The following is a 15,969-nucleotide window of genomic DNA, read 5'->3' as shown; positions in this document are numbered from 1 at the left end:
GTCAATAAAAAATACATTTTTTTGCATAACATCTGTTAGCACCTCTGCAGAATCAAATTATAACTATAAGGAATGAAATATTTTTTTTTACATTTTTTTTTCTTACACTGTATTGTGATTGTGGGGAATTGAGAAGTATAAGACATGTTGTATGGTACATCTATATTTTTACATAAAGGTACTGAAAAATGAGATGGAAATGGTCTTTGTTTGTCTTATAAACTGAGTTGCAAAACAGAGTTGCAGTAAATAAATAATTGCATAGATAGCAATGACAAAACCCTCTTGTATAAAATAGAATGTCCAAATTTGGCTAATAAATATACATAATATCCCCATGAAATTTCAATTTCGTTGTAGAGACAATAATTGGCAATCAAAATATCAATCTTTACTACCCTTGATATGAAGGAGTCCAATATGATGAAGAAAATATTGTAATTTGTGTAAGCACATATTTTTTGTTCCAAACAAAAAGGGCTACAATTTCAGAATAGCATCAGAAACTTGAAAAGAGCTGCTTGGTCAGATAATGACTTTACCAAAAATGAAGAAATCCATGGAATATAGGTATGTTGGTCTTCAATGAATTCTATTCTGGGTGATTGACACTGCTACCGAGAGACAATAAAAAATATACTTTTAGAATTGGGGCTATTTTTTCTGTTTCTGTTTACTCTAAAGTACCTTCTGCCCTTATAAACACAATTGTTTTTTATAGAGGTTGTTTTGCAAATTCTTCTGGCGATTTCGAAACATGTTGGGGGCCAATATCCCCACAGCCCTTGTGAATTTCATCCCTGCTAGGTAAACACCCAACTGGTCTCCTTGGGGAGCTAACAAGTTTCAGACTTGTCACAAGCATCGTAGTTTCACCAGCAGTGAGTTACTGGCCCACTGCTACACTTGACCTGAAACAGCAAAGTTTAATTTCAGATATTGTGTGAGAAACAGCAGGCTTTCAGAAGCTTTGTGCCCTTCCCACTCAATCAAATCCACATCACTTCTGAGAAACGTGAAAAGGGGTAGTACCGTCAAGTTGCTTCTACTGTCTAGGAATGTCTGCTTTTGCATCATCTATGTGCTACCTGGCTTCGTGTTCACACCAAGGTGTTGATTCTTTGTCACATTTTAAAGATACATGAAGTATAGTACAGCTGGATCCCTCAATCTTCAATGTCTGCTGGCTCATCAGTTTGTAATCTATGTTGTCCACGCCAGTTTCCAGATCCTTCTTAAATTGTTCCTGCAATGGAATTAATACCAATTTTAAAATTAATTACATTAGATTTACTTATTACATTTATTTATCTTATGAAATAATATTTATCTTATTTAATTTCTTTTTACTTTTAACACACAAATCACTAGTAACAGAAATACAACTCAATGAGCAATAAAAATAAACATACAAATCTAACCAAGTCATAAATTCACGGAAGAGGTTTACGGTACCGTAAACCTCTTCCGTGATTTCTTATACCACCATGCAAACCTTCAAACATCATCTAAGTCATACATGTATCGATACAAAAGAAACTCATTTAATAATAGAACAAATTTAAAAAGAGATAGCCAAAGAAAAAGACAAATGTGTTAATTATTTTCTCTGCTCAAATTCATTGTATTGGACGTCTAGTGTGTGTTGTATCATCTTGCTCAAATATATTTTTTTTAATGATGATAAAAATATATGATGACCTTTTGAAGGTCTCGGCGGATGTTTTATCTGACAGTTACCATAGCAACTGAGCCTTTCAATCCATATCAAGGAAAGTTGTCAGACCAGTTCATGTTGCATATTTTGCCAATGTATTGTTACATTTTATTGTACTTATTCATCTCGTTTTGTTGAAATTTTGAATAAACTAAACTAATATTTATGAGACACTCTCCAGGTTAAATGTTTTGGCTCTAAAATTTGCTTTCTGGTTTAAGTAACCAACCATTCACCAAGAGAGACCTTAAAGGTAAAGTCCACCCCAGTAAAATGTTGATTTGAATAAATAGAGAAAAATCAAACAAGCATTATGCTGAAAATTTCATCAAAATCGGATGTGAAATAAGAAAGTTATAATTTAAAGTTTCGCTTATTTCTCACAAAACAGTGATATGCACAACTTAGTGACGTGCAAAGGAGACAGTTGATGATGTCCCTCACTCACTTTTTCTTTTGTTTTTTTTATTGTTTGAATTATACACTATTTCTTTTTTTTAAGATTCGACAATAAGGATCAACTTGATTGAACCATATATTCAATTCAATTCAATTCACTTTATTCACATCCATTAAAAAATATACAACATACAATATTATATGAACATTAAGAAACAATCAATACATAAACAAATCAATATAGCAATGAACAATGCTAATTCCACATGTTCACGGAGGAATTAATCATTGGTTCACTGGACAACAGGGAGAAAATTTGAATATTTCATATTTCATATAATAAAATACATAAGAAATAGTGAGTGAGTGATGTCATCAGTCTCCTCATTTGTATAATGACAAGGATGTGAATATAACTGTTTTGTGAAATTAAGTGAAACTTTAAAATGTCATAACTTTCTTATTTTACATCCGATTTTGATGAAATTTTCTGTGTTAGGCTTGTTTGATTTTTCTCTTTTTACTCGAATCAACTTCTTGTTGGAGTGGACTTGTCCTTTAGCTTTTTACCCTATTGGAGATTGAACCCATATACACTATATGTGCAGACTGGGGTCTGTAGAAAAATACACGTTTTTTATAGCCTACAGCATAATTTTAATAGGTACGAAAAATAATCATAACATTTTTACCTTATTTTTATCAACATTAGATATTCAAGTCACTGCATGAAAGAAAGGAATTCAAGAAAAGATAAACTTGCCTGCTTCTGATTTTGTATTCTGACCATATCTCGTTTCCTCTTCTTACTGTCATGGATGTGATAGAAAGTATCTTCCGGTCCAGTCTTAATTCCTTCTGGTTTACTTATCTGCAATTATAATATTCATTCATTCATGTCAATGATTCATTTGTAGTCTTGTTTGATCTGCTTAGTTTTATTCTTCAAAAACTTGCAATATTAACATTTTTCTTTCAATGCTGCATTTTCTTTTATGACTTTATATACATGTATGGGGGATGGATACAGATGGAAAATATTTTGAAGTTAAAAATGGGCAAATTTGTATTACATGAAAATGACAATTTTGAGGTTTCAAATTGAATTTGATCAACTATTTCGGCTCTATAACTTCAATTTATGCATTTCACAATGCATGTTTTACATGTGTGCAACTTTCGTCCTCATTGTAACGTCACCCCTTCGTATTAATCCTGAGATATTGGTCAACCAACTCCCTGCATTAATCATTGTGTTTCTATTTTCAAGGTGATTAAGAATCTTGTTTAAATAAACACTTGTTTTCCTGGGATCACACTTGTAAATCTACTACCCCAATTCTTCCACGTTTTTGAGATTCATCGTTCAGTTCAATATCTCTTTCATTTTCAATTTGCACTCACAGTGGCATGCTATAGGCCCTAGTAGGGAGACCTGCAAGGCCTGCCATGATAATGAATGTTTGTGGCACATACATGTATAGTATGACAAGTGCAAATTGGGACTATTTGGTCACCGTGTGAAAGAGCATGATTGTACTTACATCTAAATTGACTTTCACGAGTCGATGGTAAAATTCATCATCCTCTCTGCCCCAGCCCCAAAATTTGTTTGACATTCCATTCACCTGAAAAAAAACGTACATTAAATGATGTAATTCTAAAATATGGAAAATAGAAAACTTGAGCAGCAAGAGGGTTTTGTAATTGAAAACAATAACAAACCTAATATATAGCAATAACATCTACATGTATGAGGCACCAATTATCAACTTGCTTAATCAAATTTCAATGGAACACCATTTATTACTGAATCTTTGGCTCCAACTACTTAAATGCGCATAAGAAATTAATCCTGCCAGGTATCCATTCACCTCACCTGGATTGAGTGCAGCACAATAAGGGTCAAATTTTTGCTGAAGGAAATGACAAGAGTGGCTAGGATTTGAACTCATGACCCTCTGTTTCAAAGATGAAATTCAGAACCACCAGACCGAAACGCTCCTCTGTTAAACAGAAGAATTTAAATATGTCAGGAGGCAAGGCGACTTACCTCTAGATAATGTTCTCTCTGAAGCATGAGTATACCTCCTATAAAGGTCTTATAATGGTATCTTGGATGGATCTCTGGTGCTGCTATGTGGTGAGGACCTTTGACAATCCTCTCATAATGGTAGCTGAGGTCACGGTTACGAGGTAGAAGGTCAACATCGTGCATCACCATGTAATCACAGGACTCCTTGCTATGCAGGAAACCTACATTGATCAAAGCTGCTCTGTTGAATCTGAAAAACAAAGATTATAAATCAAAATATATCAAAGGGGTACTCCGGGCTTAGAATATATATATTTAAATAAACAAAGTGAAATTCACAGAGCAAAATGCTAAAAATTTCATCAAAATCGGATAACAAATAAAGAAGTTATTGAATTTTAAAGTTTAGCAATATTTTGTGAAAATAATTATATGCACATCATGAATATTCATTAGGTGGGCTGATGATGTCACATCCCCACTTTCCTTTTTCTTATACATCAAATCATATTAATGGTTTCATTTCTATATACATACTGTGTGAATATTGTGTCTCTTTTATAATGAAATAAGTTGTAGCAATGAATATCTAATGCACTAAATCGGTTGTCGATCCAAGCTTTTCAGTTCTTGGTAGAAAAAATTTGAATAAACCTAATTTCATAATAAAATACAAAAGAACAGTTGGGGATATGACATCATCAATTTACTCATTGAATATTCATGAAGAATTGCCAAGAACTGTTTCACCGGAATAATGCAAATCTTTAAAATGCCATAACTTTTTTATTCCTTGTCCAATTTTGATCAAATTTTCAATATTTTGTTTGTCTGATTTTTCTTTATCTGTTTATATCATATTTTTTTCAACCCGGAGCATCCCTTTAAGTCATACTTTAGAGAAGCTTATCAAAGTTACTATCATTATGATCATAGAGGTATATGCTTGCCATTATGATTCTGAAGGTTCATTAGTCAAAGGTTGGTATTCCCAAAATAACAAGATAAACCTCAACTGTGCTGAAATGAATTAAAGAAAGGTTTGTTCATCCTCACATTTGTGGCATTATAATTAAATCTAAAGGTTCATTAATTCAAAAATGAAATAGGCTTTGCATTTCTAAGGTTGGTAATTGGACAACAGAATAAGGTAAATTATTCTGAAGGTACGATTGCCCCCCCCCCCAAAAAAAAAAAAAAGATTTATAGGCATGAAAATAATAAATGCACTGAAACGTTACTTCATTAGTCAGACTATCAATCCAAAGTTTCACTAGTTGATCTTTTTACTGAACCCAAACACAATTGCAATGACCTGTACTTAGGAAAGACTTCCAAATGGCCCCTCCACTAATTAAAAAAAATATACAGCAAAACCCCCTTTTTTTTTTTTTTTCTTACTTCCGGTTGGCCTAAGATTCTAAGAAAATTCTAACCTCTTACTGCAGAACGAGGCATCTCCAATCTGCCGCTTTACTCACGCAGGAATTGCTGAATGCCGTGGGTTTCAAAGTAATTATAGTTTCATAAGCCGATATTAAGACAAGTCTAGTCTCCAAGAGTATCGTGGATTTCTTTTTCTGACTAAATAAACCGATGACATTGGCAATTACACACTCAATAATTTGACAGAATGAAGTCATAGGTTTGTATGTATCCAACTTTTCCATCCTAAATCTCTATCTACCATTACGGAATAAACCTTGTCTATATATTTTTTCTCAATTTTAGTGGAGGGGACAGATGGAAGTCTTGCCCAAACTTACCTAAAATTGTCCATCTGATTGACAATATAGATATGATGCCGAATTTTTTGCATGTCTAAAAACTTGTGCATGTACGGTACAAACTCCATGAGTTCCTCAAAACGTTCCCTGAATGGCACAATGACCGCCAATTTATGAGGTCCCCATGAAAGATTATCTTCTTCAGTATCGTCATCGTCTTGTCTCCGGCGTTGCTTGAGTTGTTCTTCTTGGACCCCGACCTGTTGTTTCAAGCCTTGGATCTTGAGTGCCATTTGGTCTAATTCGTAGCAGTCACAATGTTTCCGCATTAACAAGTTGGCAACGAGCAAGATTAATATCACAATGAGGAAGAGGATGAGTCTGGTGAGAGATAGACGTCTGAAAGCCATTGATGAACATTACCTAAAGGTAAAAAAAAAGATATACTTGGTACTTGGTTAAAGACTATAAGGGTTAGAATTGTCAAACTGTCATTAGATCAACAACAAAAAGGGGAGTTGGGCTGTCTCCTGTTCAGTAAGTAAATAAATTGTGGCATTGCTTATATAAACCAGACATTTGGAATAATCTTGCAGACAATATCAAATCTTGCTCCACTTTATAATCCTTAAAATCAACTCTAAAAAGAAATATCATTCAAAATTTCAATCTTATCAATCCCATACTTCAGTATATAATGCATAAGGGTATGTGCCGCGGAGGGGACCCCCATTTTTACACTCAAATTTACATTCCAAGGCATAGCATTTTTGTCTTGAGTAAAAGAACAAAGAAAGCCGCTCCAAAGCATAGCATTTTCTTCTTATCGAGAAAAAAGAAGAAAGAAATCCGCTCCAAAACTTCACATATATTTTTCTGAAGACAGACAGTCAATCTGCCCGAAACGTCGAGTCTCTCTACTGCTTCTGCTCATCATCTCTACTCCCTGACTCAAGCCAGCATCTCCTCATCCATCCTACTACTCCAGCTGTTTCAACTCATCAATCTCTTCTGGTTTACAGTCCTTTTCAGGACTACATTCAAGAAGGATTACTCTACTCTCAAATTTCCACTTTCTCGCCTATCCATTTCTTTTTCTTTTTTCTTCTTCTATCCACTGTTTTCTATAATACTCCACATGGTGTACCGTAAACCACATCAGCGATAAGACATGACCTACCTATCTTTTCGAGCTTGCTCAGCTCACTGCTTCACGTCACCGCAGCTGGCGCGCTAATTTTAAATAAATCTAATCCTTCAAAGAGCTGATCAGAAAGATTGATTTTGTCGCTGTCTTTTCTCTACTCGCTAAAATGAGAACCAGCATGGAAAACTCCCCATAGAGTTGTACACGCTGGTTCCCATTTCAACCAGTTTACTCTACTCGCTAAAATGGGAACCAGCATGGAAAATTCTCCATAGAGTTGTACACGCTAGTTCCCATTTCAACGAGTAGATAAAGACAGATTACTGATGAGATTTATTTCATCAGTGATGATTCTGACGAGATAATTCTTTATAGTAAACTGCTGTAGCAAACCAGTCCGCTACAGTTTTGGTTATAATGCATTAAACGTAGATGGCGCTAGAGCTTTTGGCGCGCTAGAACTCAATGGTCGTTGGATGCAACGCACTGCGTAAGGCAGCTCTCGGAGACTATAAATAGCAGTTTCGCAGTGATCACATCACGCTGGCTGAGGTCGGAGTCGGACGAAGAACTCCCTGCGCTCCTCTCCAACTGGGCTGAATCAAGAAAAGGTTTGGAAATGAATACTGCTCGCTTAATTTCTAATGCAAATACAATTCTGGGTAATTGGTGATGGTGTTAATTGTGATAACCTGTACAAATACTGCATGATGTATAATTAAATTATGACCGTTGTCATACACGAAATGTATTAATCGTCTCCAACCTGTGTGATCTATGGAATCCAATTGACTACTATAGTATAATCCTACCCATAGAGATTATACAGTTCCAATAAAATCCCCTGTTATTCTATATTTCACCTGTTCACAACACCTCTCAACTCCACCCCCATATACTTTGGGAAAACGGAACATGCCCAGGCCCAGGTCTCTAAGTAACGCCGTATATACAGATATAAGGAAACCGCTCGCATTAAGGATTGCCAGTAATTCATCAACAGATGAAGGTGATAGACACAATTATATCTACTCTTCAAAATGGGAACCAGCTGTGGAAAATCCTCCTGAATTGTACTGGTTCCCTTTTTCACAGTTTGGCGGCCCTCTGCCTTGGAACGGGTGCTGTCCCAGTACAATTCAGGAGGATTTTCCATAGCTGGTTCCCATTTTGAAGAGTAGATATAAAGACATAATGAGATTTTTTTCGTCAGTGATGATTCTCACCAATAAACTGTCTTTATCTACTCGTGAAAATGGGAACCAGATATGCTGGTCCCCATTTTCACGGGTAGATAATTAGACTTAGAGTTTGTTAAAGTGAAGATCATCCCCATATATATCTTGTTTGTGATTTATTTAGTGAATCAAATTTGTAATTTTTTTGTCAACATTGTGAAAGTGGCAGAGTGGTCTTGAGCAGGGAAATGCGGGGTAGATGGATATAATTACAAAAAATAAAATTCTGCGGAATCGTCGATGTTATCTGAAAACTTGTCCACCCATGGCAATTATTATTTGAAGCCCGATAAAAATCGCATGAGAAAAGAGGGGAGCTTCGCATCGAAAACAAAGCCTTTGGCTTTGCTTTGTTTCACGTCATCAATTCTTTTCCAAATCGCCAAAGCCGAGTTTCTTTTATCGTACTGAACTGAAAGGAGGTAAAAATTCGATTTGGTGACCACCCAGGACCAAAATCCAATTGAAACCAGTTGGATTTCCAACTGGTTTCAATTGGTTTCAATTGGTTTTAACTGGTTTCAATTGGTTTTAACTGGAATTTAACAATTTCCAGTTGAAACCAATTGAAACCAGTTGGGCAACTGGAAATCCTAACTGGAACCAGTTGGGTAACTGGAAATGACTTCCAATTGGAAATGATTTCTAACTGGAACCAGTTGAGTAACTGGAAATCCCAACTGGAACCAGTTGGGCAACTGGAAATCCTAACTGGAACCAGTTGGGCAACTGGAACCAGTTGGGTAACTGGAAATGACTTCGAACTGGAAATGACTTCGAACTGGAAATGATTTCTAACTGCATGGAACCAGTTGGGTAACTGGAAATCCTAACTGGAACCAGTTGGGTAACTGGAAATCCTAACTGGAACCAGTTGGGTAACTGGAAATGACTTCCAATTGGAAATGATTTCTAACTGGAACCAGTTGAGTAACTGAAAATCCCAACTGGAACCAGTTGGGTAACTGGAAATGACTTCCAACTGGAAATGATTTCTAACTGGAACCGGTTGGGTAACTGGAAATCCTAACTTGAACCATGCAGTTGTGTAACTGGAAATCCTAACTGGTACCAATTGGGTAACTGGAGATGACTTCTAACTGGAAAGATGGGTAACTGGAAATGAATTCTAATCGGTACCAGTTGGGTAACTGGAAATAAAACTGGAACCAGTTGGGTAACTGGAAATGATTTCCAATTGGTTTCCAATTGGTTTCCAATTGGAAATTTTCCAGTTACCCAACTGGATCCAATTGAAACCAGTTAATTTGCATATTATCTGCCAGTGTGCACAGATTAATGTTTTATGAGATTCATCATCATTAACAATGGATCTATTTAATTCTTTTCAATTTCCTGTGCCACACTTTTTAAAGATAAGTATTTAGAATACTTAGCAGTGAAAACCATGTTCATAAATGTTATAGATTATAATTAAAACAGATTAAAGGATAATTAGTACACCACTAACTGTTACCAAATTACATCAAATAAAAATACATATATTTGAAGATCTTCCATATAATATATACATATGAAAGTCTGTATTTTATCAATGCCCTTTACATTGGTATTAATTGACATATAATACTGCTTCTGTGTTGGCACATGAGCAATAGTTAGTGCAAATGCTAATTAATTTGTAACTAATTAAGTTCATTCCAATTAGTTCCAATTGGATCCAGTTGGAAACCAATTGGTTTCAACTGGTTCCAGTTGAAACCAGTTGCCTCCAATTGGTTTCAACTGGAACCAATTGAAACCAGTTGCCTCCAATTGGATTCAATTGGTTTTAATAGGGAAATTGGAACAACTGGAACCAATTGACACCAATTGCCAACTGATTCCAGTTGCCCAATTGGTTTTAACTGGAACCAATTGGCAACTGGTTTTCAATTGGAACCAGTTGGTTTTAACTGGAACCAATTGGCAACTGGTTTTCAATTGGAACCAGTTGTTCCAATTTCCCTATTGAAACCAGTTGGCCAACTGGTTTCAATTGGTTTTGCCCTAATTGGTTTTAACTGGATTTTGGTCCTGGGCAGTTCCCAAAAACATGGAATGGCCGAAACTGCATTAGCGCCCGAGGTAGACAGGAATAACCGTCGTTTCTGGGGATTTATTCAACAATTTCTGACATTTTACTAAGTCTAAGTATAATCCCCATTGCCTTTTGATTGAAGTTTTGAGCCAACGCAGTTCAGAACTTCAGCGGAACAACTAAAATACCGTCTTTACAGAGACTGAAGCTTTTGGTCTACGCCCGGGCCGAGGCTGCCAGCTGCTGAGGGCTGAAGCATTTGGGGCTACCACTTCCCAACCAACCCCCACCCTCCCCCCCCCCACTCACACTAGTACGAGGTTAGTATTTATATTGCCCCCCCCCCTCGCTTCCCGGTTCCTTACGTTTACACATAACTAGTACAGTCCCACATGTTGACTCTCATGCATGCAGATTGAAAAAAAAAACTGGTGGAGAAAAACGCGGTTTAAAAAGGTAGGCAAATCGAGCAGCCATCTATTCATACATTTTCAAATTGTCTTACCAATTGTGTCAAGTGATAACAATGACCTCACGAATCCCAGTTTACTATAAAAACATCAATTCCTGGACGAATTGAGAGTCTATTCCGCAGGAGCTGCCTTTCTTAGCTTCAATTTCAGCAGGTGACACGTGTACGGTACGGGTACTGGGATTTCTGCAGCTGCAGCGCAGCTAGCTAGCAGCACACAGCTATTAGATTGAGCCCCCGCGCCCCCGGCGTACCGGTACGTCCTCACAGGCAGTTATCTAGAGCACTCGGAGTCGGAGGTGGGCGGAGCGTCTGATGCATGCCGCACTATTCTCTTTACTAGATCTTGGCCAACCAATATTTTACTGACAGAAGTTTGACTGAGTTTATAAAGTTTGAATAGTGCTGACTCCAGTCCATCTACACGGTAACTAAAGTAAAGTAAGTCTTGGTTGGGTGACATGCTGTATTTATTCAGACCTCTAACGTTAGGTTTATTTTTACATTACGTTTGCTCTTGCAATCTTGCAAATGTTATTGACGTTGTTGATTTATAATCAAAAGTTGTTACTTATTAGTTGGACCAAGTTGAATAAAGCTACAACAACTTCAAGTCTGTTTCACGGTTTGATTGTTGACAAGCTTCAATACAATATACACAAAAAATATGGTGATAATTTTTTTTTACTGCATGCAGTCAAAAATTTTCTCATTTCTTTAGAGTACGTACTGGTATAATATCTCAATACCATGCCTTTAGTATAGATTTATGCCCGGGGGGGGGGGGGGGGGGGGGGCACTCAGTATATAATGCATAGTGGGTATGTGCCGCGGAGGGGACCCCCATTTTTACACTCAAATTTCCGTTCCAAGGCATAGCATTTTTGTCTTATTGAGAAAAAGAATAAAGAAAGCCGCTCCAAAGCATAGCATTTTCTTCTTATCGAGAAAAAAGAAGAAAGATATCCGCTCCAAAGCTTCGCATATTTTCCGTTACGCCGTTCCGGTCGCATTGATCTGCTACGATGAGCCGCAATTTTGGTGAAAAGCGGCCGGAGAGCGCTGTCCGACCATCGCCTCTGCGCTAGCGCAGCCGGCGCCCATGCGCCGTGCTAGCTGCATGCATGTATGCATGTGGAGCATTGTGGCCCAGTGGATTAGTCTTCGGACTTTGAAACAGAGGGTCGTGGGTTCGAATCCCAGCCATGGCGTAATTTCCTTCAGCAAGAAATTTATCCACACTGTGCTGCACTCAACCCAGGTGAGATGAATGGATACCCGGTAGGAAGAAATTCCTTGAATGCTTTGAGCGCCTAGGCAGCCCAGCTAAAGCCGGGGTAATAATAATAGCGGCCCGCTGGGAGAACAGTTATTATTATTATTATTATGTATGCCCGTTCCATTGGGATGCACACGCGCGCAGGCGACCCGTTCCAAGGACCCCCGTTTTCACAAACATTTGTAGTTCCGAAGCCGTTCCGAGGACCCTCCTTTTTACAATAAGCCCGCTCCAAGGCCCCCGTTTTTTGTCTCGCCCGCGGCACACCCCTACCACTTTTTTGGTCGAGTGCCCCCCCCCCCGGGATTTATGTCAAGCATACAATGATATAATTAGTTAGATTTATTAGATTGTTTTCTTAGTTTCACTCATCATCCATGTCTATTTTCATAAATATTTGTTCATACTACAAAGTAGTGCACTACCAGACTTCATCAAGTCAATTTTTTAAGTTCAAATTTGTAGAGTGGCCAGAGTGGTAGGCAAGCAGTTCTAATTTACAGAGACATATTGAAGTGAACAACCTTACTCGATGATTGCCTGTGATGAACTGCTTTATTTTCTGGGCTTCCTTGCCTCAGTAAAACTCAGAATTGCATAACAAAATTAGTATAATTCAATCTACACAAATCAACCAATAAAATTAAAGAGAATGGAGAAGCAAACTGAAAGTGGAAAAGTCTAATTCATAAAAATAACCAATAAGAGATGGAGGATGGAGATGAATAAGATGTTGGGACAATGGGATGATAACATAATAAGAATGTTGAACAAAAGAATCAGATGTGGGAATGTGATGAATGAACACATCTGAATAGAAAAGGAATGCGAAGTTGGTTGAAAGTCAAATGTATAGATGGATGACAACAGAAGCATCAAGAATGCTGTAAAGAAAGCTGAATTAAATAACAAATCTTGCACTATAACTATTAAAGGAAACCAAATGTCAATATACAGTAATTCCTACAACAGTGTTCAAGCTAGAATATCACCCCTCATTAGCATACCTACCGTACCGGGGGGGGGGGCAGACTGCCCCCCCTGACGAGTCACAACCCATGCACAGTACGTATCCCTGTCCCCCTGACGAGTGACAAGAGTGGCCCGCTCCTTTTAACTTAGACCCTTTTTTTTCCTTGTCAATTTTTTTGTGGTTGAAGACCTTGTCCCCCATTGGAAAATCCTAGGTACGCCACTGCCACCCCTGATTTTTTCTCCGAAAGAGTTGTGTCCCCACCACTAATTAAACAATTTCCACAGACTGACAATAATCCCCTCTTTCCACTGTTAGATTGAAACCACTCAAAGAGGAAGTTAATGCCAACGGAAAGTTTATAGTAAGCTATATAGTAGAAAAAAATAAGATACTCGTGAAAATTTGAGGAAAATCCATCAAAGATGAAGGAAGTTGTTACAATTTTAATTTTTTTTTTGTGATATCATATATGGGGAGCTTCCCCACATATTGTGTGATAAAAAATCAATGAAATGCCATTTTCTTAAAAACTTGAAAATGGTTTTTTATTGTATCTTCAGCATATTAACAGACAAATCATTCCACATTCGCTCCTGAATGAAAAAAAAATTTCATCATGAATCATAAAATTGAAATTTGTACATTTTATATTACCAGTATATAAAATGTAGGACAGCTGGTAGCTCACTTCACAAATCAAAATTTCAAAAAAGAATAACTTTCTGAGTCTTTGATTGATTTTCCTCAAACCTTCACCAATATTTGTTACTATTTTTCTTTGGGTATTTTTACAATGAAACTTTTGTCGGGGTTAAAATTCCCTTTGACTCTAAACACTGTTGTTTCCGGTAGTGAATGTCATTCTGGAGCGTATTTTGTAATGATTTAAAATCAACATGGTGAGATAGGTCTGACAAGAATGCTGATTTCTCCTATTAATCATGTCCACTGTTCGAATACAGCTATTGCAAGATGTCTGCTGGAAACTGGCATGATTCTGCTATAGAGGGCGTCCTTCTAGACATCACCGGTGTACTGTATGATAGCACAGATGAAGGGGGAGTTCCAATACCTGGTTCAATCGATGCAGTTAAAAGGTAAGCAAAGAAGAAAGCAACAAGAGTTGACGTCTGCACCAGTTCCCGGAGGGGCCACTTCCATTGACAAGTGGATACCATGCGCGACCACAGGGTCTTGAAAAGCACCCTAAACACCCGGGGGGGCCACTTACATTGACGAGTGGATACCATGCGCGACCAAAAAAACACGTAAAAAGGATGTCTTTTTCAAGATAGGGCACGTTACGTACGTAACGTGATAAGGGTGTCAAAAACACAAAAATATTGAAAAAAGGGTATCTATTTTGCCCGGAAAAATATACGTGTTTAGGGTCAAATGTGCGGGGATGATAAAACAAAATCAAAATGTTTTATAAAGGATGTCCTTTTTGCCCCAACACTACGTGTTTAGAGTCCGATTTGCGCGAGGTGTGGAAGATGGGGCCGTACTTAACCAAAATAATGGTGTCTAAAGGTAAAACCGACGACCGACGGACGCGTGACATAAAAATAAAATATATTTGTACTTGTTTAGGGGTTCATTTCAGGGAATACTTGCTAAGAGTATCGTTTTGTTTCCAATACTTGTTAAGGGGTGCATTTTCAGAATATGGAAAATACATCGCTGTACTTGTTTAGGGGCTCAGTTCTGGGAATACTTGCCAATAGTATTTGTTTCCAATACTTGTTAAGGGTAGGGTTTCACACGCCAATACTTGTTAAGGGGTGCATTTTCAGAATATGGAAAATACGTGTTTAGGGTGCTTCTCAAGACCCCGTGGTCGCGCATGGTATCCACTCGTCAATGGAAGTGGCCCCCCCGGGCCTAAACACGTATTTTCCATATTCTGAAAATGCACCCCTTAACAAGTATTGGCGTGTGAAACCCTACCCTTAACAAGTATTGGAAACAAAACGATACTCTTGGCAAGTATTCCCTGAAATAAACCCCTAAACAAGTACAGTGATATTTTATTGTTAGGCCTATGTCACGGGTCCGTCAATCATTGGTTTTACCTTTACACACCATTAATTTGGTTTAGTACGGCCCCACCTTCCACACCTCGCGCACATCGGACTCTAAACACGTAGTGTTGGGGGTAGTGTTGGGGCAAAAAGGACATCCTTTATAAAACATTTTGATTTTGTTTTATCATCACCGCATATTTGACCCTAAACACGTATATTTTTCCGAGCGAAATAGATACCCTTTTTTCAATATTTTTGTGTTTTTGACACCCTTATCACGTTACGTACGTAACGCGCCCTATCTTGAAAAAGACATCCTTTTTACGTGTTTTTTTGGTATCTACTCGTCAATGTAAGTGGCCCCCCCGGGCACCAGTTACAGTTAAAGCAAAGAAAAAACACAATGGCATACTGAGCCCAAAGATTGTGTGGGGTATATAATGAAGTATGGCTGGGCAAAATTTTCATTAGAAGCGGCAGGCGAGCAAAAAACTTTTATTTTGAGATAGATCTTGCTCAATTCAATCATGGTTTATTTCGTATAAAAACAATACATGTTACAAAGCCAGAAGGCTGAAATTAACATGTTTACAATAAAACGTTCACAAAGCATGGATAAAAGCAAACAATTACAATTTACAATGTACATAGATAATAAATAAATTTTAAAGAGCAAGTGTACATAAAAAATCATTAAAAATAATAAAATAGAACGAAAAAAAAAAGAAATACAATATTAAAAAGTGATGAATATTAGACAATTATAAATTCAAATATCAATTGGATTGAAATGGAGACTAAAACAATGGCAAAAATTTGAGTTGATTTCAAGGGTATGAAAGTAAAAATTTATTTCGAATTTAGTAAATCAATGAAATATGGTATTGCACTTTTTCTAAAGCGAGCTGTTT

General features: G+C 37.2%; 2 protein-coding genes across 7 annotated transcripts in view; one reads left to right on the top strand and one right to left on the bottom strand.

Annotated features, from left to right (window-relative positions):
- LOC129272379 (beta-1,4-galactosyltransferase 7-like) lies at positions 1 to 10,946 on the bottom strand. The gene is made up of 6 exons (XM_064107192.1): positions 10,810 to 10,946; positions 5,918 to 6,301; positions 4,170 to 4,401; positions 3,661 to 3,744; positions 2,880 to 2,987; positions 1 to 1,246 (listed from the first exon to the last, which is right to left on the bottom strand). Exons 2-6 carry the CDS (start codon positions 6,286 to 6,288, stop codon positions 1,085 to 1,087), a joined length of 957 nt encoding a protein of 318 aa, XP_063963262.1. The 5' UTR covers positions 6,289 to 6,301; positions 10,810 to 10,946; the 3' UTR covers positions 1 to 1,084.
- The window catches only part of LOC129273112 (phospholysine phosphohistidine inorganic pyrophosphate phosphatase-like), a 21,318-nt gene continuing 15,766 nt past the window's right edge, over positions 10,418 to 15,969 (top strand). Inside the window, exons 1-2 of one of the 6 annotated variants that reach the window (XM_064107190.1) lie at positions 10,418 to 10,624; positions 13,994 to 14,128. In XM_064107190.1, coding sequence (XP_063963260.1) covers positions 14,004 to 14,128 — 125 coding nt within the window. In that variant the 5' untranslated portion in view covers positions 10,418 to 10,624; positions 13,994 to 14,003. Of the gene's footprint in view, positions 10,625 to 10,679; positions 10,761 to 10,884; positions 11,218 to 11,242; positions 11,447 to 13,318; positions 13,393 to 13,993; positions 14,129 to 15,969 lie in introns of those variants that run through there. The other 5 variants (XM_064107189.1, XM_064107187.1, XM_064107188.1 and 2 more) reach the window with 5 other exon arrangements.

Source organism: Lytechinus pictus, chromosome 12, assembly GCF_037042905.1.
Source record: "Lytechinus pictus isolate F3 Inbred chromosome 12, Lp3.0, whole genome shotgun sequence".
NCBI lineage: Eukaryota > Metazoa > Echinodermata > Echinoidea > Temnopleuroida > Toxopneustidae > Lytechinus > Lytechinus pictus.
The sequence above is the reverse complement of the archived record's forward strand: the minus strand, read 5'-3'. Positions and strand labels throughout refer to the sequence as shown.